Source organism: Clupea harengus, chromosome 4 (genome assembly GCF_900700415.2).
Source record: "Clupea harengus chromosome 4, Ch_v2.0.2, whole genome shotgun sequence".
Taxonomy (NCBI): Eukaryota; Metazoa; Chordata; class Actinopteri; order Clupeiformes; family Clupeidae; genus Clupea; species Clupea harengus.
This window is the reverse complement of record NC_045155.1, coordinates 18,946,829-18,972,749: the sequence shown is the minus strand read 5'-3', so window position 1 is coordinate 18,972,749 and position 25,921 is coordinate 18,946,829. Positions and strand designations below refer to the sequence as shown.

The following is a 25,921-nucleotide window of genomic DNA, read 5'->3' as shown; positions in this document are numbered from 1 at the left end:
GCTAGTGTTTTATTTGTTGCAACACGGTGGATGTTCAAAAAATGTAAAGGTAGGTGTTACGGAGAAAAGGGCTAGCTGTAGTTGGAAGAAGGTAGCTAGCTAGGCTAACTCTCTGGGCTACGAGCTTTTTTTAAAGATTGTGGAGCAAATTACTCCTTACTCTACGTTTCCATTCAGGCGAATTATCGGCAGCCGGTATTTCGTCTAGGGGGCATTGTCAGAAAAATCAAGTTTCTCTGTTAAGTAGCAAGTTCGGTTGCAGTGCAGCGCTAATATAGCAGATTAGCTTGTGAAGTCATGAAAATATGATAGATGTTGCACTGTCACTCGTGCTCTGATTCATTTACTTATCCATTAAATGTATTCCTTTATACATTTGTGTTCTCTGATTCATTTATAGCAGCCAGTTAAATCACGATATCACACATACCAGAGGCAAAACGCACCGATGAGGCTACAGGTTACAAACCAGCTAGCTTCTACATTGATCTTCAATTAAAGTGTTAGCAGCAAGCTAACAATAATGTTCGAGAGCTTCAGATAAGACCTACAATATTCTGTTTGCCCTGACAGTGTTCGTGTAGTATATAAACAACAAACCGAGTCGATGTAGACATATAAAAGTCGTGTGAACACCTGTATTCACCTTTATTCACATAAAATATTTCCCAGTAACAGAATCCCCAGACTCCGCCATCTTGCTTTGATTTTTTTGATAACTCCCGCCCATCTCCACAACTTCAGCTGCCAATTCTCACACACGTCAAACTGATTGGTTACCGCCTGGTCTGCATTTGCATAGGGTTAAAGGTTCGTCAACTTTGGAAGGGAGGCGGACACGGTTCGTTGCGCGTCGGACGGGACTTCGTCTCCATTCATTCCCAATGAGAGCGGCACGAATAACGTCCTAATGGAAACGTAGCATTAGAATAGGCTACGAATAGACCTACTGCAAGTGCAGTAAGGTATTACTAAGGAAGGAATGAGTCTTTAAAAATACTGTTTATAAAGCAATGAATATCTGAATGATAGAGGAAACAAGAGAAATTGAACAAACTCTGCAGAGTGCCATCTCAGGGTGAGAGCTTACCATGCCTGCGTTTTTATTTATACTCGGAAAATTAGGTGCAACTCGCGTTCAAATGATAAGACTCCGTTTTGATTGGTGGATCAGGAGCAAAACAGTATTTGGTTTGTTTGGGTCAGTCCAGCCCCTTGCATTTCGCCACTGAGTGAGCTTTCACTAACCAGTGACAGGTCGGCGGTCGTTTTTTTTTTTCTCCGTCTGTGACATCGCGCCCCCCCTGGAGAGTGCCCCCCACTTTGAGAACCACTGCCATAAGGTGACGTTGAAGTGCTTTGACTGAAAGAGAACGTTGGGTTACATAAGTAACCTCTGTTCTCTGAAGGAGAACACGAGACGTCACCTTCCTTTCCCTCACCGTCTGCTCGGATCTGCTTCAGGTCGGTGAGAGGAAGAGTGTGTGCTGCGTATGGCGTTATGTATGACAGACTCAGCCATTCGGGCGTGAATGCTACGCTTGTTTTGCAAGTTAACTGTAGGGTTGGGTACCGAGAACCGGTACCAATATGGAACCGGTTCCAATACAACCGGTACCTACCCGGACCGAAATGCAACGCAGATTTCGGTGCTTCATTTCGGTGCCTGAGCCAATTGAACACGGTCGCTAGGCAGATTCTGTGGGGCACATGTAAAACTGCCCCAGCTGCCAATGTCGCTCACGCTCATTGGTGTTTTCATAGCAACAGTCTTATGACAGTGAAGAGCAGGCAAGCACAAACAGAGTTAGCCGTCAACCTTTTAACAGAGAAAATACCGAAAGGTAAACGGTCAAAAGTGTGGCTGTATTTCGCACAAAAAGATTCAAACATCGCGACGTGCAGCAAATGCAACAAAATAATTGCGTGAAAAGAGGGGAGAGAAGGCAAGAGTCAACGGCAGATCAGCAACCAAAGACTGAAAAATAAACGGAGGAGATGACAGCTAAACTACCAACGGTAGTCTCTTAAAGGGGCAGTACATATTTTCTCGTACTCAGTGTGTTCAAGTAACAAGATTAACTATAAACAAGATAGAAAAGATAGGTATAAACAAATCATAAAATGGTGAAATTTCATGAAATAAATACATTTTTGACTCCAAAGGCAAATATGCTCATGTTTTTTGTATTTATTTATATTTATTTATTTATTTATTTAAGTATACTATAAACTGTTGTTTACAGTTAATATAATGTTCATAGTTTGAAGTTAAAAAGTTTGAAGCTGTAGTTGGAAGCCAAGTGTTTTGTATGTATTTATATTTATAATATACTTTAAACAGTTAATATATTGTTCAATTTGAAGAAAAAAAATTGCCTTGGCAATAAAAAAAGCCTTTCTTTAATGTCGTCAATCGTCGCTTTGTGCTTTAAAAAAAAAAAGTATCGGTTCAGGCACCGTTTAGGCACCGGTATCATTTTAAAAGTATCGGTTATGTACCGGTATCGGATAAAAACCAAACGATACCCATCCCTAGTTAACTGTTAGGTGTGATAGCGTTTACTGGCTAGCTGGCTACCTAGCTCAGGCTACATTATGAGCATGCAATGCTAAGCTAGCTAATGCAATCTAGGTAGGCATAACTTTAGAGCATAATGCTAATTTTGGCTGCCAGCACAGACAAAATCAGTTTTATACCTTTTTGTTGTTAGAAAATCATCTTATACACCAGCTGTCACTGGATTACAGGATATATGTATGATTTTATATGTATGATATGATCTTTCTAAATGTTCCTTCCAGTGGCACATACAAGAAAGACATTACAATATAAAACCAATATATGGTTTTGAACACATTTGCGCTCTGTCCAATGTATTTTTCATGAGTGTGTGTGCGTGCGTGTGTTTGTGTCTGTGCGCGTGTGTGTGCGCAGGCCCTTACTGTTGTGAGCAAAGATTCCCACATGCAGGCTTTGTACTCTTTGTGCTCATTCTGGTTCAATCTACAGCAGCACAATTGCAATCAAACGCTGCAAGCCATTACAGCTCTTGAGAACTTAATCAACAGTGAATCTAATCAGCACACCCAATCCCAGAGACCCCTCAATCAATGGACCCTCGCATGCGGGTTGTCTTTCTCTAATCGCAAGGAGTTCTGGACAACCTGATTGATCACATCTACTTAGTTCTAGGGGATGTAGTTGTGACCATTCAGTGTTTGTCAAATTATTTTAATGAAGCATATTCAAGTATTAAGGAGGTTGGGAGATTTTGTGTGAAAAAGGAGGTTCACCCCTCGCTTTTCTGACCAAGGACCTTGGGCATGAGAGGTGTGTGTGCTGGCCTCAAGGCTGAAAGCCTAAGGCAGTAGACCTGTGACCAGCAGCTTTACACAGCACAGCGATGTCCCATCTCATTCACATCGCACCCACTTGTAAATTCTTTACATTTGGTTGATAACCTACAACGTGACATGGTTTGCTGTTCCTTAATGAGTAGATGTATTTATTCACATAACCTGCTTAATTCTTAATCTGCACAAATCAGCCAAGACAGGAAATACATACACACACACATACACTCACATACACATACTGTATGTATTTCCGATCTATCATCGAGTCCCAATGGAGCACATCAATGCATAGATGAGAGATGTTATGTGTGAATTAAATCAAGATATCCTTAAGTTCCAAGACAAGATGTCCTTTATTGTTTGCACGCAGGGAAATTAAATACTCCAGTCTTCTCCAGTCTTTTGCATCGATAACTCCAATTTGATTGATATTCCAGCCTCAATGTTTCCTAGAGTGGTTTATAAATTAATAAAGCAGCCTTCAATTATATGTGTTGGAACTGATTAGTTAACAACTTAAAGAGGACCTATTATGCTTTTCTGTTATTTCCCTTTCCTTTAATGTATTATATAACTTTTAGTGCATGTAGACGATCTGCAAAATTACAAAGCCCAAAATACAAACCAGAGGGAGTAACTCTCTCCCACAAAAACAGCTTTTTTCAGCTGCCTTTTCTCTTGTTTGAAGATGACGCAATCTCGTGACACAATCCTTATTGCCCTCCTAGCTGACCAGTCAGATCGCACTGGACTCATCGGGCCCGGGGCTTTAAAAAGGAGCTCTAAGAGAGTGTAAATCTATTCTAGGAGACCCCAAAAAATATAATTATGAACACTGAAAATGAGCATAATAGGTCGTCTTTAAGATATTTGCACAAATAATAACACAAATGGGTCTTTATTCTCTTATTGTACCTTTTATGCTGAAAATCCATTTTTTTTATGTTCATAGTAAAACATCGTAAATAAAAAGCAAGACAATCAACCATCACTGAGTAGATCCAACGAATGTCTGAGTAAAGAACAAAAAATACGTTTATTTAAGAAAGAGTTTTTTTTCAAGGGAAGTGTTGTCTTAAGAGCAAGGGAGGGATTAAATCCTATTCTCTTGACAGAAATTGACACTCTGTCACAAAACTTCCTAAAAGGAGACTTTAGCTTGTGTATGTGACTACACTAAATGCAATAGCATACCAGAGATGCCTGATTCTTACCATTGTGTTTATGCTGCCAACTAGTGAGCCAAACACCGTCTTAATCCTCTGGTCACCGCTCAGTTATTTATCTCTGTCTATGCTGAAACTTTAAAGGATCCAGTCAATGTTTCGGTAGACAAGTCCAAAACCCACTAAGCTTATTTAAAGCCTAGAATTCTTGGAGACAAGAGCTGAATTATTCAACCCATCCCCTTGTGACTGTGAAACATACACACTGGACTCATTACAATAGGTTTCCAAACTGCTGTTTGATCAGTAATTTGATTAAAACTTCATAGACAACAGAATTTCAGAACTGCTTCAGAATGGAAGCAGTAATAGGAATTCATGGTGTCTAATAGTCACACTGTCATATTATTTGTTTAACTGAATAAATAAAGCAATAAGCAAGCACAACCCTGGGGCTGATTACTGGCAATGTATGATGGTCATGGTGCCTAATATTATTTCCCCTTGGTGCGTTAAAATTATTATTATTTATATTATTTTATTCTGACACTGAAGGTGGTAAGCTTTATAGTAGCATAAACAAGAAAGGGTGGAAACAGTCACGACTAGGGTCAACAGTCACAACTTGCTTAACATGGGAAAAAATAAATGTTTAGCTGAATGTAAGGCAGAATAACCCTGCTGTTTGTTTTGTTCACCCGCATTTCCTGTTAGGAATGCTGAACAAAGGACATAATCATGGTCCTAATCAACATGGATGGATAAACAAGCTTGTATGTTGTGTGCTGTCAATGCACATCTACATGACCCGATCAACCAATTGGACCACAAATGTAACTGTATCTGTTCTCTGTGGACGTTTGCATCCTGCTGTGTGCTTTGAGTTTCTGATTACCACCATTATGGTGTGTCAGTGGTCCAAGGGCTTTGGCTTGCACACGCTCCAGCAGTAGTAAGCCAAGCATTCACAGCACAAACAGAGCAACTCAGGGAAGACGCATGCATGTTGATGCATGTTATGTGACTCTCCAATGCTGTGGATCACAGTGCACATAGCCATAACTGTCACACTCTCCGGAAGAAATATGACAATTCTGAAGCCTTCTGGATTTACTGGATGTGCTTATTTGTCCATTTTAAATTTGACAAGGTTTTAGCTGATGCACATGGATTCATCAGGACTAAAGTGTAAAGCTTTGCATTCGAGTCAGAACTACAGGACAATGGTCCAAGGATGAACACATCCTCCCCACAGCTGCTCTTAAGCATAAAATTGACTGGATTGAGTTGAATTGAAAAAGACTTTTATGTTGAGGGCAGTGTACGGGGGATGAGGCAACAGAGGGGGTGGGGGGCTGGCGAAGCTGATAATGCAAGCTCTGATGTCAGTTCATGAGGTGTTTCAATGAGGCTTGAAGGAAATCTGACTGACTCACACACACACACAGGGCCCTTTGGAGTGTGAGTCATCAGGAAAGACAATGTGCTGAGAGGTGGGTGGTAGCAGCACACTGGCTGTGGCGAGGCATTGACGACATCTTCACAGATCTATAGAACAACAACAACAACAACAAAAAATATTGGCAGTATGTGGATATGCAATGCATGTAGGTGTCTGTAAGTATTCAAAAAGATAACTGTTGCTATTGACACACCTAAAGGTGCAGGTGGTATTTGGATTATGAAAACTGAGATTGGTTTGTTCGTGTTCTTTTTTTCAGTCAAATAAGGCCATATCTTAATTTGCCATGGAGACAGGAAGCAATCTCAGAGATCAAAGCCAATTGGGACAGGCTGTGTTACCCCTCCAATGTACTTCACTGTGAGGCCCTTTCATGTTAGATTGGGACTTTTATACTAAGCCCACTTGAGGGAATGGACAAAGCTAGGAAGCCTTTCATGCAATGTGAACACCACCACAAATATCAATCTACTATCTACTACAATTTCATTCTACAAATTGAAGCACAATAATATATGGCTATTAGTTTACATATTTCTCTTAGTTGCACGCCAGTAAAACCATGGGGTGGCATTTTGCTTAGAAACTTCTAGCGGATTTCTCAGACTCTTCAAGTAATTCCAAAAGGTTATCAAATAGCACAGGTTCAGTGTAAGTACAGATGTAATCTAACACTGTATAACAAAAATATATAGAGACATGTTGTGACCTCTTTATGTTGTATACTTTAATCAGATGTTAGACAGGTGATAGTACTATAGAGACATGTTGTGACCTCTTTATGTTGTATACTTTAATCAGATGTTAGACAGGTGATAGTACTATAGAGACATGTTTAAATTACGAAAACACCCAGTAAATGACTTCCAAAGGCAGACCTGGATGTTTTATGATGGCACAGTTACTGATGTGCAAATGTGACAAGGTAGTTCCTGTTATGTTTACATATGCTTTCATCATCGAAGCCCCTTCCCCAAGATGCCCTTAGGTAGAAATCTCTCTAAACATGGAAATGAGCTGATTGCACTGAACCACATTGTATATTTAAGTCCAAGCCTGTAAGGTAATTCCATGAATGGTCTTGTTAGTAGACAGCTGTATAGATGTCTATAGATGCAATATTTAGAATGATATGTGTATACACACAGTAGCATTGAACGATTTGAAATGGCATGTTATTAAATTAAAATTACCTTGCCATAAGGTGTCTGGGTAGAGTAAACTGTGTATTATATTGTGTATGTTGGTCTATGTGTGTATACATGGTGTTATTAACTGTTTACTTATAGTTTTATGGATGATTTGAGTGTGTTTGTCAGAATTATAATTATGTTTTCCTCTCTAGTAATTCAAAAGCTATGTCTGGCATTTCCAACAATCAAATAATAGCATGTTCAAAATGAATCACCATTCAGGTTGCACTGCAGGGGACTCGTTTTCCTAAAAGCCAAAAATGAGTAGGTCTATTCACCCTTGGAAACCACCAGATTAAATACCACACTGGTTCTGAGTCATCTTTTCAACTGCAACTTTCCCCAGCTTGCTTGCACCTCTTTGAATCAATGAGGGTTTTTGCCATCATCTATATCTGCTTCTCTACAGCACAACAGGATGCACATAATTGCTTTCTTCTCTATCTTTATTACTCTTATCTTTCTTCTCTATCTCCATTACTCTCCGCAAAAGCTGTGATTGTATTTATATTTAACAACATCCCATAATTTAATGTCTGTCTCTTTGTGGGCAGACTTTTGCCATCTTTTACGTGACAAAGTGAACAGGAAACAGGCTTTTACTTACCATTTGTCACACCTGAACAGAATTAGAAAGGAAAGATATTCAATTAAATTAAATTTAAATAGCGCCAAAACAACAACATTGTCTCAAGGCGATTGATATGAATGTTTCAGAGTGGTCATGATAGAATGATGGTAATCCAGTTGAGGATGCATCACTGTTTTGGTTATGTTAGTTATGTAAACACGCTACGCTGCAATTCCAGTCAAAGATGCAATAATGTGTTGATTACGTTAGTATTGCAAAATGGCGACACCGTTTGAGTCATGATACTAATCCCGTTTTGTCAAAACTGATGTATGCTGCTCAACGCAAACATGGATTCACAACATGTGTGTGTGTCGTAAAACTGGTTGTATTGGATGAAGTCCTGTCATCAGCCAGTCTATGCGCCATAAACATCTATCACAAACAGGGATGTGCACAGGAGGGGGCTAAGGTTGCTCGGGCAACTGCCCGTTTGCCCTCCTCGACTGAAGTTGCCCCTTTGAAGGAAATATATATATATTTTTAAATAGTATTACGGCTGCAGAACTTCATGTAATCGCGGAATATGTGCGCGGGGGGAGGGGGCGTGGCGGCGGCGTTTAGTGATCGACCCTGACAATTTCAGAGTTTCAAGTGATATAGGCAGAATATGTGTCCAGGGGGAGGGGGCGTGGCGGCGGCGGTTACAAAAATTGCCCCTTTTTTCCAGGGTAGAGCAATGGCCCTTCAAAATTCCTGTGCACGTCCCTGATCACAAACAACAGGTAATGGTAGTTCTGCTAGCGTTAGTTTCTTAGGCTGCAACATTGTTGATGTGACAGAAAATCGCCCTAGCCACATTGAGCACATCTAGCATAGAATGGTCTCCCAGCATGTGTTATTGGGTTACTTTTTTATGAAGGTGTTTGCATGAATGCAATTTGTTTGGCTGACGCATGCGTTGCCTCTCGAAAAGTTGAACTTTTCTTAACTTTCGGCGCAAGCAACACACCGCAGCAGAACGCAACAAACCACAATTCAGATCGGCAACGGATGACATCACCCCATTTAAAGTGAATTGGGATCCGTCAACGTTGACGGATCCAACGACCCCGTCTGAGCCAGGCGTTACAGCGGATATCTCCATCATGGGCAAATGTTGTGTAGATAGAGAGGTAAAGATGCAATGTTATAGATATAGTTATAGTATATCCACAAAAATAGTTACAGTGATATATGTTGAGCTGAATGTCTGTCCTGTCACTATACAGGATGATTATGATAATATTATTTTAAATTTATGTCACTGTGTGTTTACAAACTGTGAAAGAAATATGCTATATAATTATTATCATGATGTGTTTGTAGTTTGATATTAGTCTCAGAGGTTCCTTTGTTCTGATGAGAGGAATTCTATCTGTGAGAACAGAGATGTTAAACTCAGACCTGTCATTTGATGTTTAGAGTAGGACTGAATTAGGAGACCATGTGTTTATGTGAACTCATTCTGGACTGTTGTGTTAAAGTCTGGGTTTGGGGGTCTTAGGTAAACATTCTTATCTCTTGGAACCAGAGGACGGGATGGTACAAGATGGGAGTGTCATGTCTTTGTTCTGTGATATTGTCTCTGCATAAAGTCTGTTACATGGTACCAGGGAAGTTAGTGATGGTTTGAACAGCGTTCTGAAACCACTGCGCTCCTATTGTGTGAGTGTATGTTGATGAGCGGTCGAGAGCCATTCACTCCTCTTTGCCAGAGTAAAAGTCAATTATTTATTATATTCTTGGTTGTGTGTCTTAATTCTGAGGTTAATTAACAGTCCTTAAAAGGGTGAAATAAATCCCTAACACAAACAACACAATTTATTCGAAACGTTGACCAACCAAACATTGCTGTAATAGGCTGTTATGCTCCTCAATTTCATGACGATGCAGAAAACTGGCAGCGGTGTCAAAGTTGTAGCATTTTGGCAATAGTCCAGTGCTTTTGTAAGCAAAAAGCTTCTTAATCATCACTGTCACACATATGATTGTTGTAATTACATGGGCCTATAAGGTTGTTTGTTGGACAGCCCGGAAAATCCAGAGGCTTGTGTTCACCTATTTGCCTTCTAATCCGGCAATACAAGAAAGCTGTCTTTCACAGAATTACACTGCAGTTCTCTCTCTCTCTCTCTCTCTCTTTCTCTCTCTCTCACTCGCTCTCTCTTTCTCTCTCTCTTGCTTTTTCTTTCTCTCTTTCTCTCTCTGTGTGAGTGTGGGTGTTTGTATGAGTTTTCGTGAGTGAGTGTGTTCCAAATACATAACTGTAATGTCTGTGTGTCCAGAATGACGCTGTAATTGGATTGCCTATGGCACAAAATTATAGTCACAACACATTTCATACTCAATCTATCACTGCTTTCTCTGTGAAGTGAAATTCACAGTTTTAACAGATCCTAATTTGATAGAAACTCTAATAACCACCAAGAAAAACATACACTATTATTTCACATTTAACTGTGCTGATGAGACCAGAAAATGCTTCATTATCTTTACATAAAGGCAAAGAGTATTTATTCAGCTTTCTGTTCACCTATAACTATCCACCTCAAGTGCCACCTTCAGCATTACTGACTAATAATACTGTACTATATGATAGTAATAGTGTATAATAATATTTCTTCTGACGAATATTGTACACATACAATATCCTTAGAGTAGGGCTGGTATACAGGATGCAGTGGTCAGCTGACAGCTTTGCTCAACTTCTGTTGCTCTTGTACCACTGTTACCTGTGGGGTCCATCAAGGGTCTGTCTTGGGGCGCATCATTTCTATGCATACACTGATCCTATGGGTGAAGAAAATCTCTTTTTTGCTTAAGTTATTATACACAACTCTACCTCCTTTTGTGCTCCCCTACCAGTCTCAAAAGCTGAATGCCAATTACATTTCTCCAACTAAATCAAAAAGCAAATCTGCTGTCATTTTATTCAGTGGACCCGAGTCCCTGACAGGAGCACTTTTAAGGTTTTACCATTTACTTTTAATGCACTCTGACATATCCGTTGGCTAGGTCCATTTCAGCTCACTTCACTGATCTAATCTGATCTCACTTCATCACCAGGTCATAGAAGTCTTCCAGTTCCACAGTTGGAATGGATTTAAAATTCAACTGCCATAATGTTTGAACAACTTTAATGTATTGAATGTCTATGTGTGTAATGCTTTTTGCATTTCCCATTTATACATTTACTTATGTAAGCTTACTAATGGTTATTTTTATTCATTCGGTAGAGACCTTTATCCAAAGTGAATGATTACGAACGTAATTATTATTATCTGATAAATGTCTGTCTCTTTGTATGTGTGTGTATGATGATGAGATAACAAGATATTGACATTTCTGTGCAATATGTAGGATACTTTTCATTATTTGTTTGTGTGGCAACTCTTTTTACTTATGAAACCAAATACAGAATATTATGTAGATATATCAGGGAGAATTTTAGTCAAAATATGTGTTCACTTTGCTTCATTTTGCCATCAATATATTCAGCACATTTTAAAAATCCACCTGCTGCAATATGAATTAACTCCTGTGTATGATACAAAGACACTGGACTTTTCACAGTCTTCCAACACAGCAGCGTTAAAAGCCATTCATATTCAATGTGTAAATCAGCTTTAATCTGTGTTGCTTTCCCATCAGTCTGTTGCCAGTGGCCATTGCAACCTACTTAGAATTCTAAGCTTTGTATTCACCACAGAATATCAAGGTTCTTTGCCTCTGAGAAGAAGATCCGAAGTCTTCCTGCTTTTGTGATTGCACAAATTAAGTCACAAATAAGCTATTCTCATGTGGTTTGAGTTCACGTTGGTCAGTTCATTGTGAAGGTACACATTTGTGGATGAAATTAACCTCTCCACATGAAGATGTCTATGTCTCCAGTCTAGCCAAATGTATGATAAACACTACTTCGCAACAGCAATTCAAGTCTGTTTAATGGTATTTTTTAAATTACATTTTTGATTCACCTTGTCGTCAACACTGTGTGCCATTATGCAACAACAGGGATTTGCAGCAAATATATTATTCACAATGTTCTTTGGAAATGTGTCCAATTTCAGTCCAATGTTACATTTTGAACAATTAAAGCACGCTTTTCACAAACTGTCATCTGTACTCGTTAACATTAACAGCTTGTACACCCGCTCTGCTGGTCAGTTGTGTTTACTGCTGACTGTCACACCATCACGCCGCCTCAAATAATGAAGGCTACTGCCATGCTCTGAAGCTCTGAACCAGGACATACTTTGATTTGTATGTGCCTGCTATGACACCACAGAACAAGCAGTACTGTCTCTTTTCATTTCCCTCTCCTTCAAAAGACCATTTTATGGTGTCAGCTGTCCTTGATTAACACGAATAATTGTATGTGGTCAAGGTCTCAGAACTGAAGGTTGTATCCTTCGATTCATTTTCCCCCGTCAGTCTATCCCCAGCTCCAGTGTAATTGCTGTATTTATGCATGCACTGATATGCTCCATCAAGGCACGGTGACAGACAATATAAAGTCCTGCTGAATTACACTCCACAGCTACCAATCATGGATTGAGCAGCACAGCCGTGAAAGCCACAAAGAGCCAGGTTATGAATTCCAATAATAATCTCTATCATGTCTGAAGAGGACTAATTAGGAATGACCAATAATTGGCACTAGACAGAGTTTTTGAAAACTTTAAAATGAATTAAGTTCGTATGGAGGAGAGGATGGATTGGATGAAAATGGAGTAATCACTGCCAGGCCAAATGCTATTATTTGCTTTATTTTCATCATTTTCAAATGTGCTCATCCATATGCATATGTTTAGATTGATATGTGAGAATTAATGTACATGACAAATTGAATTGAGGCTCTAACGTACATGGAAAATGAAACTGAGGTTGTAACCGAAAGACTATGGCACTGCAAATTGAAATTTTAATTGACTGTGTGTCCTTGTTGGTGTGTGTGTGTGTGTGTGTGTGTGTGTGTGTGTGTGTGTGCTTGTTTCAGATCATGAACGGATCGGGAAAGACTCTAATTACGAGCAAGAGGGCAAGGTGCAGTTTGTGATCGATGCCGTCTACGCCACAGCTCATGCCCTGCACAACATGCACAAGGAGCTGTGCCCAGGACGAGTCGGCCTCTGCCCAGCCATGGAAACCATCAACGGCACCGCGCTTCTTAAATACATCCGCAAGGTCAACTTCACAGGTAGGAAGCGGTGGAGATTCTGAGGGAATTTTTTTCCCTCCTTTCTTTCTAGGGAGGGCAGTGTGGGAAAAAAAAGCTCTTCACTCATAAATCCCCTTAGAGAGCGTTAAAGGGAAGGCAGAACACATATCTTGTAAACAAACAGTTATCACCAGCATGCTGGTCTTCATTCTACAGAACTCATCTGCATTTAAATAGGGGGTTCACATTGTCAGAGGAGCTTTTGAACTGGAAAAAGAAAACAAAAAAGGCAGCATCCAGAATGTTGTGTTTAACTGAATAAGCTACGCTATATTTTTCATACAGTGGCATGGAGGGTGTGCTAGAATATATTTTAGATTGATTTGTGCTGAAGGAATTGGCTGCTAATGTAATTTCAGACTTGAGATTTCCCTGTGGATGGATGTGTTTTTTAATCTACATATACATACTATACATATAACTAGTGACGGAGGAAGAAGAAATTGCAGCAGTCGAATGAGAAAAAAAAAATCAACATTTCTGAGATAATATTTTCGGTCACGTCACACGCTTTTAGTAACTTGACTTAAAATGGCTTATTCTGCCAGGGTGGATAGTCTAAACTCTGGCGATAAATTAAACTCTCTGCCAAGGCATAGATTTTGAATATCGGTGTGGCAACACATTCTTCTCTGCCAGGGAATGCGCCAATCACAAACCATCACTGCCCCAGTCTGATTTATCTATCTGGCAAAAATATCATGATCCCTTTATTGGAAAAGTGGTGCATTACACAGAATGGACATGAGATGGGTTATATTGATCTAGACAAAAAAATAACATTAGCTTGTCATAGCATATAAGTGAGCAAAATGTTTTTCTTTTTTCACAGGCTATTGGTTGGCTTTAACCAAACCTTTCAATAATTCACTTTGACCAGGCTCTATCCACTTAATGCCTTTACCGCTCGCTCTGAAGTGTGTCCCTTTTTGTACAGCAGAGCACATGCACCGCCGTTTTCCGCCAGCTACTTTTCGCCGTCAAAATAGGGCTTCATTTTGAAACAATTTTTATGAGAGAGTGTGACTTTCAAACTAGTCCCCTTAGATTCCTATATAGATGCCCATAGAGTCGCATTTAAGTGTCTTGACAACCTCACTCCATTTCATGCTTCAAAGCAGAGAGAAGTAATAGTGCCTAAAGCAACGAGAGACCCCCCCTCCTCCCCGTTGGTCTAAAGATCATTCTATGTGTACTTCACCCATATGCTTAAAACACAATGATGTTTGGGCCACATTAGAGGCTACCATAAGCTTCGCAACAGATTGCAATTCAATGCCCCATTACTCCTCCCAGTGCTTTCTTTGACACTATGGAAGACACAAACACTGATCCAGTTATTCTGAAATACTGCTGTCCTGCTGTTCTTACTTACCTGCTCACTGCAGGTAGAATTTAATCAGAGTGTTTCAGTTGTGCTGTGGGAGTATTACTTGAGTAGATTTCAAACTATGTCTGGAATAGAAGGCAGGCCATTCTTCCAAATAAATTTGGTTAGGACGGCAATGGGCCATAAAATATTCTGTTTGGACCCAGCCAGCATCCAGTGCAACCTCATGAGGTATTACATTTATGTCTAATCAAAGGGAAGCCCTGCGTTTTTCAAATACCTCAAAACTCTATGACCCCCATACCACCACCCCCGCTAGTCCCTTTAGTAGCAATCTCCATTTCATTTGCAGGTGAAAACAGGCAATGTGATTGTGTGGTCTTTAAATATTCATTCCTCCCGTCCTTCCTGCTGTTGGGGCGGAACAGCAATGATTCATGTATGTTTATGCCATAGCTGTGTCATCAGTTATTAATACGCTAAGCAATGCTGTTATGAAATGCTAAAGCATGAGAGGGAGAGAGAAAGAGAGACAGAGAAAAAGAAAGACAAACAGAGAGAGAAAGATGTGATTGCTCAGCAGTAGTAAAGGGTCATTAACACTAACCACATGGATCAAACATGGGAATAAATGCAGAGCACAGGATATTGTGACATAATTGTGTTGAGCACACTATAAACAAACACACCTACACTCAGTTGCCAGTTTATGAGGTATACCTACGGAAAACTAACGCAGTCTATTACAACAGTCCTGAAATAAGTCCCCCTTCATGATTACACTTGTTGTGGTTCTGGTCAGAGTTGACTGGCCTAAATGCATAAGACATGAATTAGATTATGCATAAAACTATGCATTTGATTGACATTTGAACATTTTATTTTGTGTATTTAACAATGTAGTTAACAACTAACAACACACATTTAAAATATGCATAATCAAATATGTGATTTTACAACATATTAACACCTGTTGATGTATGAAGAAAATGCACACTATGAAATGCATCACACATGGGATGTTGCTGGCTCCCCACGGTGGTAGCACCCCTCTGTAGACTGCCCCGCCGCTCTCCGTGGTCCTGGCCACAGTCGCTGTGGGAGTGTAGCGGTGAGTTGTCCGGTCACTTCCTCCCCCCCACTTTCCCTTGGGTCGGGCCTGCCGTCCCCGTTTCTTCATGCCAGGGGACCGCATGACGTGCTCCACTCACTCTGCCTCGGTGCGTCTGCTGGCCGTGCCGACACCGCAGTGCTTTGTCTTCCAGAACGAGATCAACCTGGACGCCGGGAACGCCGGCTCTATTGGGGACATGGCCGTGCCCCCCCTCCCGCCCCAGCTGGTCGATGAGCTCTTCGATTTCTTTGTAGAATTGTCATCTTTGCCATTTCTGACACCAATGTAGCGTCAGTGGGTTATTCAAAGACAACTTGTAGTCATCTTTGAGCAGCAAGCCTTTCATTTTCAAAGTGACAGGAAAGAAAACACTGATACACACTGAATGAGACAAGTCAGGTCTATGTTTATACACTCGAGAAGCTGACAGCTCAAAAGTTTATCAGTTATTCCTCCTCCAGCCCGAGGAACTATGATTTCCCGAGCGCTCAGCCTCAACACATGGCAGCCTAAAAGGTCTAAATTACATTGACAATTTGAATCTATTCTGGGGGCACAGATCATTTAAATTGCTTGCGGGCGTATACATAAAATCACATTTTGGTTAAAAATGTTTTGGGTGTTATTTGTGTCATAACCCAAGAACACACAAACACACGAACACACTCAACTATATGCCTGTTTCCTTAAGTCTTCTTCATTTATTCTTTTATTCTTTTATTTTATTTATTATTATTTTTTCATGTGCTTATGATTGATTTTGGTATGGTTGAGCAGAGATTAACACACAGTTGGGGCTACCTCCACTATGTTTTCATTCTACTTCATGGACTATATTATATTATACGTTCTTTTAAAAACATTTGTACTCTATTTGATGATCTTTGTACTTTTCTTTCAATTAATTATTTCTCTTAAGCACTTTCTCTGAAATGTGCTAAATAAGCTTGCCTTTGAAATAACAAAGACGCTGACAGTGCACAGATATGCTAACTAACACAGGGTCTTACACACACAGACATTAAATGTTATATGACACAGTCCACACAGCTAACATTCAAACACACTGTAACATTGGACACAAAGGGGAGGCATGAAACACACAGTTTTAATCTGGAACACGTTCAGTTCCCTAACAACCCTTCTACCGCATGCTGGGATCACTCAGAGTCTCTCACAACAGCCATGCAGAAGCTTTACTAACCCCCTGCACGTTACAATCCATTAGAAACAATTTCAACAAAAATGAAATACTAAAGTAATAGTAATTACTGGCACTTAATTAATGGCTAGTGGAATCATTAAGCCTGCTACACTAGCATACACCTTCTTTGACTGCCTCCTCATACACAACCTGTGTTAGCACTAATGAAAATAAACCCACACAGTACTGTCCTTGGTCTCGTGGTTCATGCACATGGTTTTGTCAGCAAGGATACTGACAAAAGTTATCTCTATGGGATATTAAGAGGGCTCCATACTTTGCATATTCAATATTTTAGAGCATTTATGAAAATCCAGCTCAAAGAAATGCAAGTCTCTATCCACTGTATAATGTGAATTAAAAATGGACACTCTCGTGATCAAGGGAGGAGTTTTGAACAGCTATGGGTTGAAATGTAAGGTTGTCAGGACAACTTAAATGTGATCAAATCCCAACCTCATTCTCAGAACAGCTTGTTCAGACTACCTCTATCCCCTGCATTCCCACCTGTACTGATTGTGCCACAGTGTGTCCAATTTGCAAATGTGCAGATTGCACCAGCCATTGCTGCCAGCTGTCACGAAGCCCTGTGTGTATAAGACTGTGTAGGAAGGCAGAAACAGTGTTTCTATAGGTTAATCTGCTTTTTTGAAGGCAGAAACTCAGTCTTTCTATAGGTTAATCTGCTTTTTTGAAGACAGAAACACAGTGTTTCTCTGCTTTTTTTTTAAGCTGGAATTTGCATCATATCCTGAAGAAAATCCTCTCCCCTACACAAATCATTGTTATGGACGCCTCAAAAAACATTGAAAAGAGGCACTTTTTAAGATGGTGATCTGGGGAGCTGGATGGGAACCATGGCTCTCTAGGCTTATATGGAATGTAATGGTTTAAGGAGTTGAGTTTGTGAGTGTGTTCCAGATGGAATATCTCCCTCTCCCATCCAGGTTGTGATGGAAATGTTCTGTTCAGCTTCAGCTTTGCAGTGCTTCAAACATTGAGCCCTAATTTCATAGTGCAACCAGCACCGCAAATGGGCTTTGTGTAGTGAGATCAGGCGGAGATACCTATTCCATACCTTATTAACATTCACATGATGCTCAGGGATTGTTCTACACTGGAGCAAACATCACATTTTGAACATTCTTATGCAGGTCTATGACCGACATAAAATCATTTTTGGGATGCTAGAAGAAACTAATTTAAAACCTGTCTATGTAGTAAATGTGTGGTTTGTGTTTTTTTTTTACCATACATATAGGAATGAACAATTGATCAAAATATACTTAAATAAAAGAAACAACTAATCTGTTAACTGCTTCCACCTTGCAGAGATGGGTAGTAACGTGCTAAATGTAATGGTACAAGCCTAGTCTACGGGGCAAAAAGCTAACGCTAGCCAGCATTTAAATTTGTGAGTGTGTGATTTATTTGAGTTTGATTACCACATAGGCCTACCATTCGTTGAAAGGCTAGCCTATACATAGCCTGTGTCCTGTCTCAGATACAACTTTAGCATCTCATCTGATCTGTCATTCCTCAGACTATAGCATGACTTGTAGTGCTCCTTAACTCAACAAAAACACAGCTCAATTTAATTTTAGTGCAAATATACAGAGCAAAAATAGTCCTCCCAGTCATCATCTTCAAAATAAGAGAACATAGCTTAAATATCTTAAACACATAATCAAACAGCATCAAGTTGGCAAGCTTTCTTAAAAAGATTTATTTTAAAGATATACAGTAAGCAAAGAGTCTAAGGTGAGCAAAATCTGAATAAAGAAGATAATATCTGTGTAGCCTGTAAGCTATAGGCCTTTTATTTGCTTGTGTAAACATTTGTGTCACTTGTTTTTGTGTTATTGTTTACATTTGAATTATGCTTTAGTTAATTGATTGTGTTCCAATAATGTGTCCTCTGAAATGTTTTGCTATCCACGATAAAACACAACATGCAACAAAGAAGCCACTGACTTCCAGAGGACTGTATTGTAATGTGCCACTTGACCTGTCAAGTGCCATTTACCATTTGCCACCTGCCGCTTGAAACGCGCCCTTAACAGGCCAAATACTCGCTCAATCACAGACCTGGCGCTAAACAACTCAATATTCAGCTGCCATAGCTGCGGAGTCATGTGTAGAGCCAGGATAGTTAGCAAACACTTGCCATTAGCATCACAGATCACTTAAACATCATTGGAATGAAAGCCTTTGTGATATGCCCATACAATTAAATGTGTGTACAGTCTATTACACCAAAGACCCCCAGGAACCCATGGGCATCCTAAAACTTACTCTTGACTCTGACCATGGGGGCCAGGGGATGCTGGAAGGAGACCAGCACTGTTGTCTCTTTGATAGCAATGGGAAGGGGACTCGCACATCTGTGCTGTTTCTCCAGGTGGGGACCAATTAGATGGCAGATGTGATTAACAGTGGAAATATCTCCAGCAGTCCTGCTTGGCGAGATCCAGGAACGAACGGCGCACACTGCCCCTTTACCCTCTCATGTTCCTTGCAAAAATGTGTCGATTGACCGATGGACATTCAGATCATTAATACCCCACATGGAAAAAAAATATAAATTCAACAGTTGTAGTGCTTTATACCAGCGGAACATGAGGTTGACTTTATATGACAGTTGGTCATCTGTGGTTTTTAGAAGTTTCACTGTGGCATTGCTTTGAAGGAACTCATTTATACATGTAACTCCCACGCCTGTGCACGGACCAACCCCAGGATTGCACTGACCCAGCCATGTTTTCGTTATGTTAGGATTTTGCTTGTTATGTTGGATTTTGTTATAAAATTAGCAAAGTGATTTCAAGTTATTAAATTAGCTTCAGGCCATGCATGGCAGACATTGCATCAATGAAATTAGGGCCTATGATGTTGTCCATACAAATACTCCTGAGCATGCCTTCCTAAGTAAGTAGTTTGTTTTAAGTGGTCGTCAATTCATTATTCTTAACAGCTGGAGCGATCCACTCTTAATTCAAACCCCCATATCTGTTCAATTTCCTGCATAAGACTTAATCAAAACAGTTTGAAAGTGGCTCATTTTCCATCAATGTCCCCATTTTTTATTCATGAAGAATATACTTTGATGGCTGCGGGGTGCCCGCATATCTCAATATAGATAACATAACATGACGTACTGTATTAGGAATCTCAGAGGAAGTGATTGAGTTTGAGCTGTAGACTTTCCTATGATATAGTTTTTATATCTTCATATCTCTGCTATGAACTGCGATGATGACAGAATGTAATTTTTCCATTACATTCTGCTAAAACAGAGAGAGGGAAATACATCTTACTTAGATTGATCAATTTAGCTCTCTTAAATGCGTTTATGTTGTGTGTCTGTTGTGTATTACATTGTGTAATACCCATAATTAACTTTGTGTATACATGCATAGCAGGAGTCCCTCGATTGGGATGATGAAAAACGCATCAGAAAGTGCAGTTGGAGGTTAAACAAACTGAAATATCTCTGTGACAGCTTCTCTGCAAACGTTTTCCTCCCTGTCATGTGCACAATACTGCCACCGAAATACATCAGAGAGCCAACCGGTACATACGCTTCCTTTGAAGTGCTAGAGTGTAGGTTGCCAAGTGCCAGGCACAGGAGCCACAACACAACCACATTTAAAGAGTGTTTGCTAGAACCACCGTCAAAGTGTTGGAGAGAGAGAGAGAAGGAGACGGGAGGGATGAGAGACTCTTTCTGTGAGTCTCAGAGTGTGAGTCATGCCTATCTGTATCTGCAGTATTCCAGCTGTTTGCTTGGCTGCCTAGTCTTCCTAATACTCAAATGCATTCTGGGATAGTATGGCACATTGAATGCATTGGTCTTAAACAGAGAGAGAGAGGGTTTTAAGGGGCAGGGGAAGAGAATGAGCACAAGTTCAAGGTTGTTTCACTGAACCGGTGCTTTGTAGTCTATGAACATGTAGCCTTTAGTTCCAATATGCGCTCACTCAATGTCAAAGCCTTCTACCAAATTGCTTTACTGGCAAGTCGCTGATAACATATTAACAAAAATAGTTCCAATGTGGCCAACCCAGAATTTTGCTGATATTTTCATCTATTCAATTAACCTACCAAATAATTCAATTTAATGATTCGATTCTCTTATGGTCTTCTTTTATGGTAAACGTTTTCTCCATGACAAAGCACTGATAAAATAGTAATGAAGCAGAAATAAAACACCAAAAAAAAAAACGTGTTTAAGCCCAATATCTTATTTTCCAATCCATACTTCAGTTAAGCAACAACTGGAGCTGGCTCTTGTGTGTCTCCCAAAAGGTAGTAAATGTAAAACTCTCTTCTCTAGTCAACAGTTTAGTAAGACCCATCTCCAGGTCCCAGGGTACTCATTTTGCATATTAGCAGCAAGGAAGAGAGTCCAAGTCCTTATCAAAGGGAAAGAATTTCCGCAACCGAAATGTATCCGTGATTAATTATTTACCATCGTGCTGGATATGGAAAATATGATTCTACATCAGATACCAGAATTCTGTTGCTATATGAACCACATAAATGTGTCCTGTAGAATGATGCAAAAGAAAAGATGATGTTTCAGATGTCATGTTTGCTTTCATTATCAAGATATTGCTTTGGCTTCACCCCTCCAGGTGTGAAATGTGCCCTGAGAAAGTCGTTATTGTGAACAGCACTCTGGAAACAAATGATTGAATCATGTTCATGTAATTCAGTGGTCCAATCAGGAATATTCCTTTAAATTGATAACGTTCTTTTTCCCTCGTTTTTCTAGGTATTGCTGGTATTCCTGTTGTCTTCAATGTGAATGGAGACGCCCCTGGTCGCTATGAGATCTTCCAGTATCAGATAAAGAACCAAACTAAAGAATACAAATTCATTGGACATTGGACCGACCAACTTCATTTAAATGTAAGTTGGACACGCACAGGAAAGATGTGTTCTCAAGCAAAGATATTCAGTTGTTATTCAGTTATACAGCAAAGAGCCTGATTGTTGACAGAATTCCACTGTTTTTGACTGAACATCCTCAACAAATAATATGAAATATATATTTGTTAACAGTTGGTTACAAAATGCATATAGTGTTGCACTGGGTTTGTGTATTTGGAGAGTGCCCTGCAGCCTACTGAGTTGTGATTAAAGTGGAACGACTTTGATGTTAAAGTACTGACCTTCAGCTTTTATTAGAGGGTTTGAATATGCATATTAGATGAACAGAACTGTAGCTCTTTGTATGCAGAAAAGAAACATATGTCTGTCTAAATACTTGTGGATTGCACTGTAAATGCATAAATCAGATTCCATAGCACTGTATTTTGAAGCACGTTTAGGAACAATTTATTTGTTCTTGTCCAGGTCAAAGATATACGGTGGCCCGGAGGCTCACGCGAGACGCCCACCTCTATCTGTAGCCAGCCCTGCCGCGCAGGCGAGCGCAAGAAGTCGGTGAAGGGCATGCCGTGCTGCTGGCACTGCGAGCGCTGTGACGGCTACCAGTACCTGGCCGACACGCACGTCTGCAAGATGTGCCGCTTCGACCTGCGGCCCAACGAGAACCACACGGCGTGCCAGCCCATCCCCATCATCAAGCTGGAGTGGGGCTCCCCGTGGGCCGTCATCCCCGTGCTCATCGCCATCGTGGGCATCATGGCCACCTTCTTCGTGGTGATCACCTTCATGCGCTATAACGACACGCCCATCGTGAAGGCGTCGGGCCGCGAGCTCAGCTACGTGCTGCTGACGGGGATCTTTCTGTGCTACGCCACCACCTTCCTGATGATCTCCACCCCAGAAGTGGGCATCTGCTCCCTCCGACGGATCTTCCTCGGCCTGGGCATGAGCATCAGCTACTCGGCGCTGCTGACCAAGACCAACCGCATCTACCGCATCTTCGAGCAGGGCAAGAAGTCGGTGAGCGCGCCTCACTTCATCAGCCCCGCGTCTCAGCTCGTCATCACCTTTAGCCTGATCGGCGTGCAGCTGCTCGGCGTGTGCGTCTGGTTCGGCATGGACCCGTCCCCCCTGGCCATCATCGACTACGAGGACCAGCGCACGGCCAACCCGGACCTGGCGCGGGGCGTGCTCAAGTGCGACATCTCGGACCTGTCGCTCATCTGCCTGCTCGGCTACAGCATGCTCCTCATGGTCACGTGCACGGTGTACGCCATCAAGACGAGAGGGGTGCCCGAGACTTTCAACGAGGCCAAGCCCATTGGCTTCACAATGTACACAACGTGTATTATCTGGCTTGCTTTCATACCCATCTTTTTTGGAACCTCGCAATCAGCGGAAAAGGTAGGCTGCATAGCAAATCACAAAACATGTACCTCAGGTTTAGGGAGTATAGATTACAGCTTCAGGAACACTTTCAGTTTCATTTCTCTAATTAAGCAAGACAACAGCATTGAAGTGTGAAATTCTGAGACGCACTCATGATAGATAACAGATCTGTCATTCTGCCTTTGAGCCATAAATTATTTTCCAATTCATGTACACATCTGTCCAAGGCGGCCGACTAAACTCTGCGAAATGGTCATGCAAACAAGCCAATTAAACACTCCTCGGAACACAATTCACTGTCAGTCCCTCCATTTGAATTCATGTATGCACCGTGGTCCATTGAAATGAAAATGGCTGGGTTAAATTGCCGTTGTTGTATCACTTGTGCTTGTGATTCATCATTCAAGGAGATGCGCCCGCGGCTCTATGTCTGGAAACACGCAGCCAGTGATGAATTCTTGTACGCAATTTATTTTCTGCTCAAGTTTGTTTTGCTCATTTCCTTAACTGTGTCTGGCTGTGTACTTTTTTGATTTTTGTTTCACTGAAAGACAGTTTGAAATGAATGAGCATGAATGAGCAACTTTGGAAGCTCAGCAAAAAAGAAAAAAACGAAAGGCGATTACCGCAATTGAGATGCCACCCAAATTACAGTGGGTTGTGTTACGGAGTGCAAGGACAGAAGCATCTGTTAAACAGAGATAGGAATTACCACTTGTCTTTCTGTCTAACTCAACTCCACAGAAGCAGGTGGTGCCATACTCTGGGATAGTCATGATCATTTATTTAAGACATAATGTTGTATTATAGCTTATTATATCTGGGAATACTTTCTTTTAAGCTGTCGGTAGACAATTACATGACACCTGCACACTCGTGGCAACTGATACACATCCATACATACATAACTGATGCGTACATTAGCATTCATGAAGGCTAGCACTGGCTGACAAGTGATGTCTTAAGCGCATTCATACTGCAAGCCTTAGGGGCCTGATTGTCCACTTTGATGTTGAGCTGACATAACATCTATGTGACAAAGTTTTGTTTAGATTTGATGCATGTTTTGTTGCTTATCATATGTTTGTCATGTCAGATTGACATGATGCTGATAATGGTAAAAACATTAAAGCCTTTACAGGCTACTGATTGGTGTTATTTCTCTAGGCAGCATTGTGTCAGCATAACATACTCACACCCAGGGTCGCCCCTCATTTCTTTACCAATCAGTTCACAATTCAAATACTGAATGGGTTAAAAAAGTGTGTGTGTGTGTGTGTGTGTGTGTGTGTGTGTGTGTGCGCAGGAAGGGGGGAGCGGGCACTGACAATAACTTCAAACTCTGCACGTGTAAACCTGGCAACCCGTCGCCTGATGTGAGGACTCAGTTTAGTGGAGAGCAGACAGTGAGTGTGGCGACAGCAGACTGGCAGGTAGTGATAACACACTAATTGTACCATTGTCCCCCTCATGAAAGGCAAAGTGGTGAGGAACCAGGCGCTTTGTGTGTTTCATGAAGGGGGGACCGGAGCCCATTCACCAGTGGAGTTGCTGGGTGAGGGTTTGTCAAGCATGACTATGCGCTCGGCAGTTTTTGATATCTAACTTCAGCATATGGAGGGGAATGGGCATGTCCCGCTTCAGCCTTGTCTTTGTAATTTTGTAATTGTGTGTGCTATAGGGCATTTAAAATATTAATTTCAATTTTATCATGTCAAACAGTTAATGGGCAAAGGAAAATATGTGCTGCAGATTATCTGTGGGGTATTACATCACCCAAGCACACAATGCACAAATTAATCATTTCTCATGTCAGATATGAAAAAATACTGTTGAAATAAACATTGACATCAAGACAGAAAAGTTTGAAGAGTCTAAATATATGATTAGCTACTTGACCTTTACAGCCCATGAGAGTAAATACTGCAGCAAATGTGAAAGTTATAATATACTGAACTGGCTAAACATTTTATTAGTGAGATAAAACAATACACCAATAATTCCAACAATAATTTGTTAGGCGCGTTAGCTTTTTTGGCTACTTCCCAAGTCTGGTTGGAAACATTAGGTCGTCATCATTATGGGGTCCTTATGTCAACTACAGAGGATATTAAAATAGACTTGAATTCGATTCCATGGAATTTTTTATTTAAAAGAACATGCGGACATCCAATGTTTATTATCGTTGCAGACATAACCATTAAACCCACTCAAAAAGGCAATGGCTCAACTTTTCTTCTTCCATAGCATGTTCCAGTAGTAATGGCAGTCCTTTTGTAGAACCAGAAACCAGCATTTTACAACGTCCTTCTCGAAGTCTTGGGTGACGTCCTCTAAAAAGTGCCACATTTGGTCGTTATGACCCAGCAGACGTTATTATACAATCATGAATGTTTTCACAGATAGATCTATACTGCATGGTACAGACAGGCTGAGTCTCATAATGAATAGTGCATATATGGGAAGCAGAATCAAAATTAGTTAGTTTATTAATTAGTTAATTAGTTCAAACGTGAACAGTTGTAGCATTGTGATTAGGTTCAGCTATCATTTTGGTCTTCATTAAGAACAAGTTTCTTTTTGTAGACATCTTCCCAGCACAGTCCTTCCATTCATTACCCAATCAACTGTCATTAACACTTAACAAGTAAATGCATGCAAGAAGATGTATTAGTAGATATAAGGTTTGCGGTTTTCTAAAAGATACGTTTTGAAGAGGGCATTTCCAAGGAATAAATTGTATACTGTCAGTGTACAATAAGCAATATCCTGTTCTTAACAATTAATGCTAACTTAATAACTTCATGCTAGTACTAAACTATCTCTTTTATTTACAACCGGAGTTCAGTCTGGAAAAATAACCTGCTACTTTCTGACGCTGGTTCTCCTATGACACACCTTTTGAGAACCAATTACCTTAATTCCCCCAACAACCCCTTCACTAATTTCTTGAATTCTCAGTTAGTCTGCCGT

At 40.5% G+C, this 25,921-nt stretch overlaps 1 protein-coding gene across 4 annotated transcripts in view; it reads left to right on the top strand.

The window, feature by feature from the left end:
• The window catches only part of LOC105894203 (metabotropic glutamate receptor 4), a 180,184-nt gene that overhangs the window by 147,289 nt on the left and 6,974 nt on the right, over positions 1-25,921 (top strand). For all 4 annotated transcript variants that reach the window (XM_031566580.2, XM_012820683.3, XM_031566581.2 and 1 more), the window contains exons 7-9: positions 12,794-12,994; positions 21,441-21,577; positions 22,025-22,963. In XM_031566580.2, coding sequence (XP_031422440.1) covers positions 12,794-12,994; positions 21,441-21,577; positions 22,025-22,963 — 1,277 coding nt within the window. The remainder of the gene's footprint in view (positions 1-12,793; positions 12,995-21,440; positions 21,578-22,024; positions 22,964-25,921) is intronic.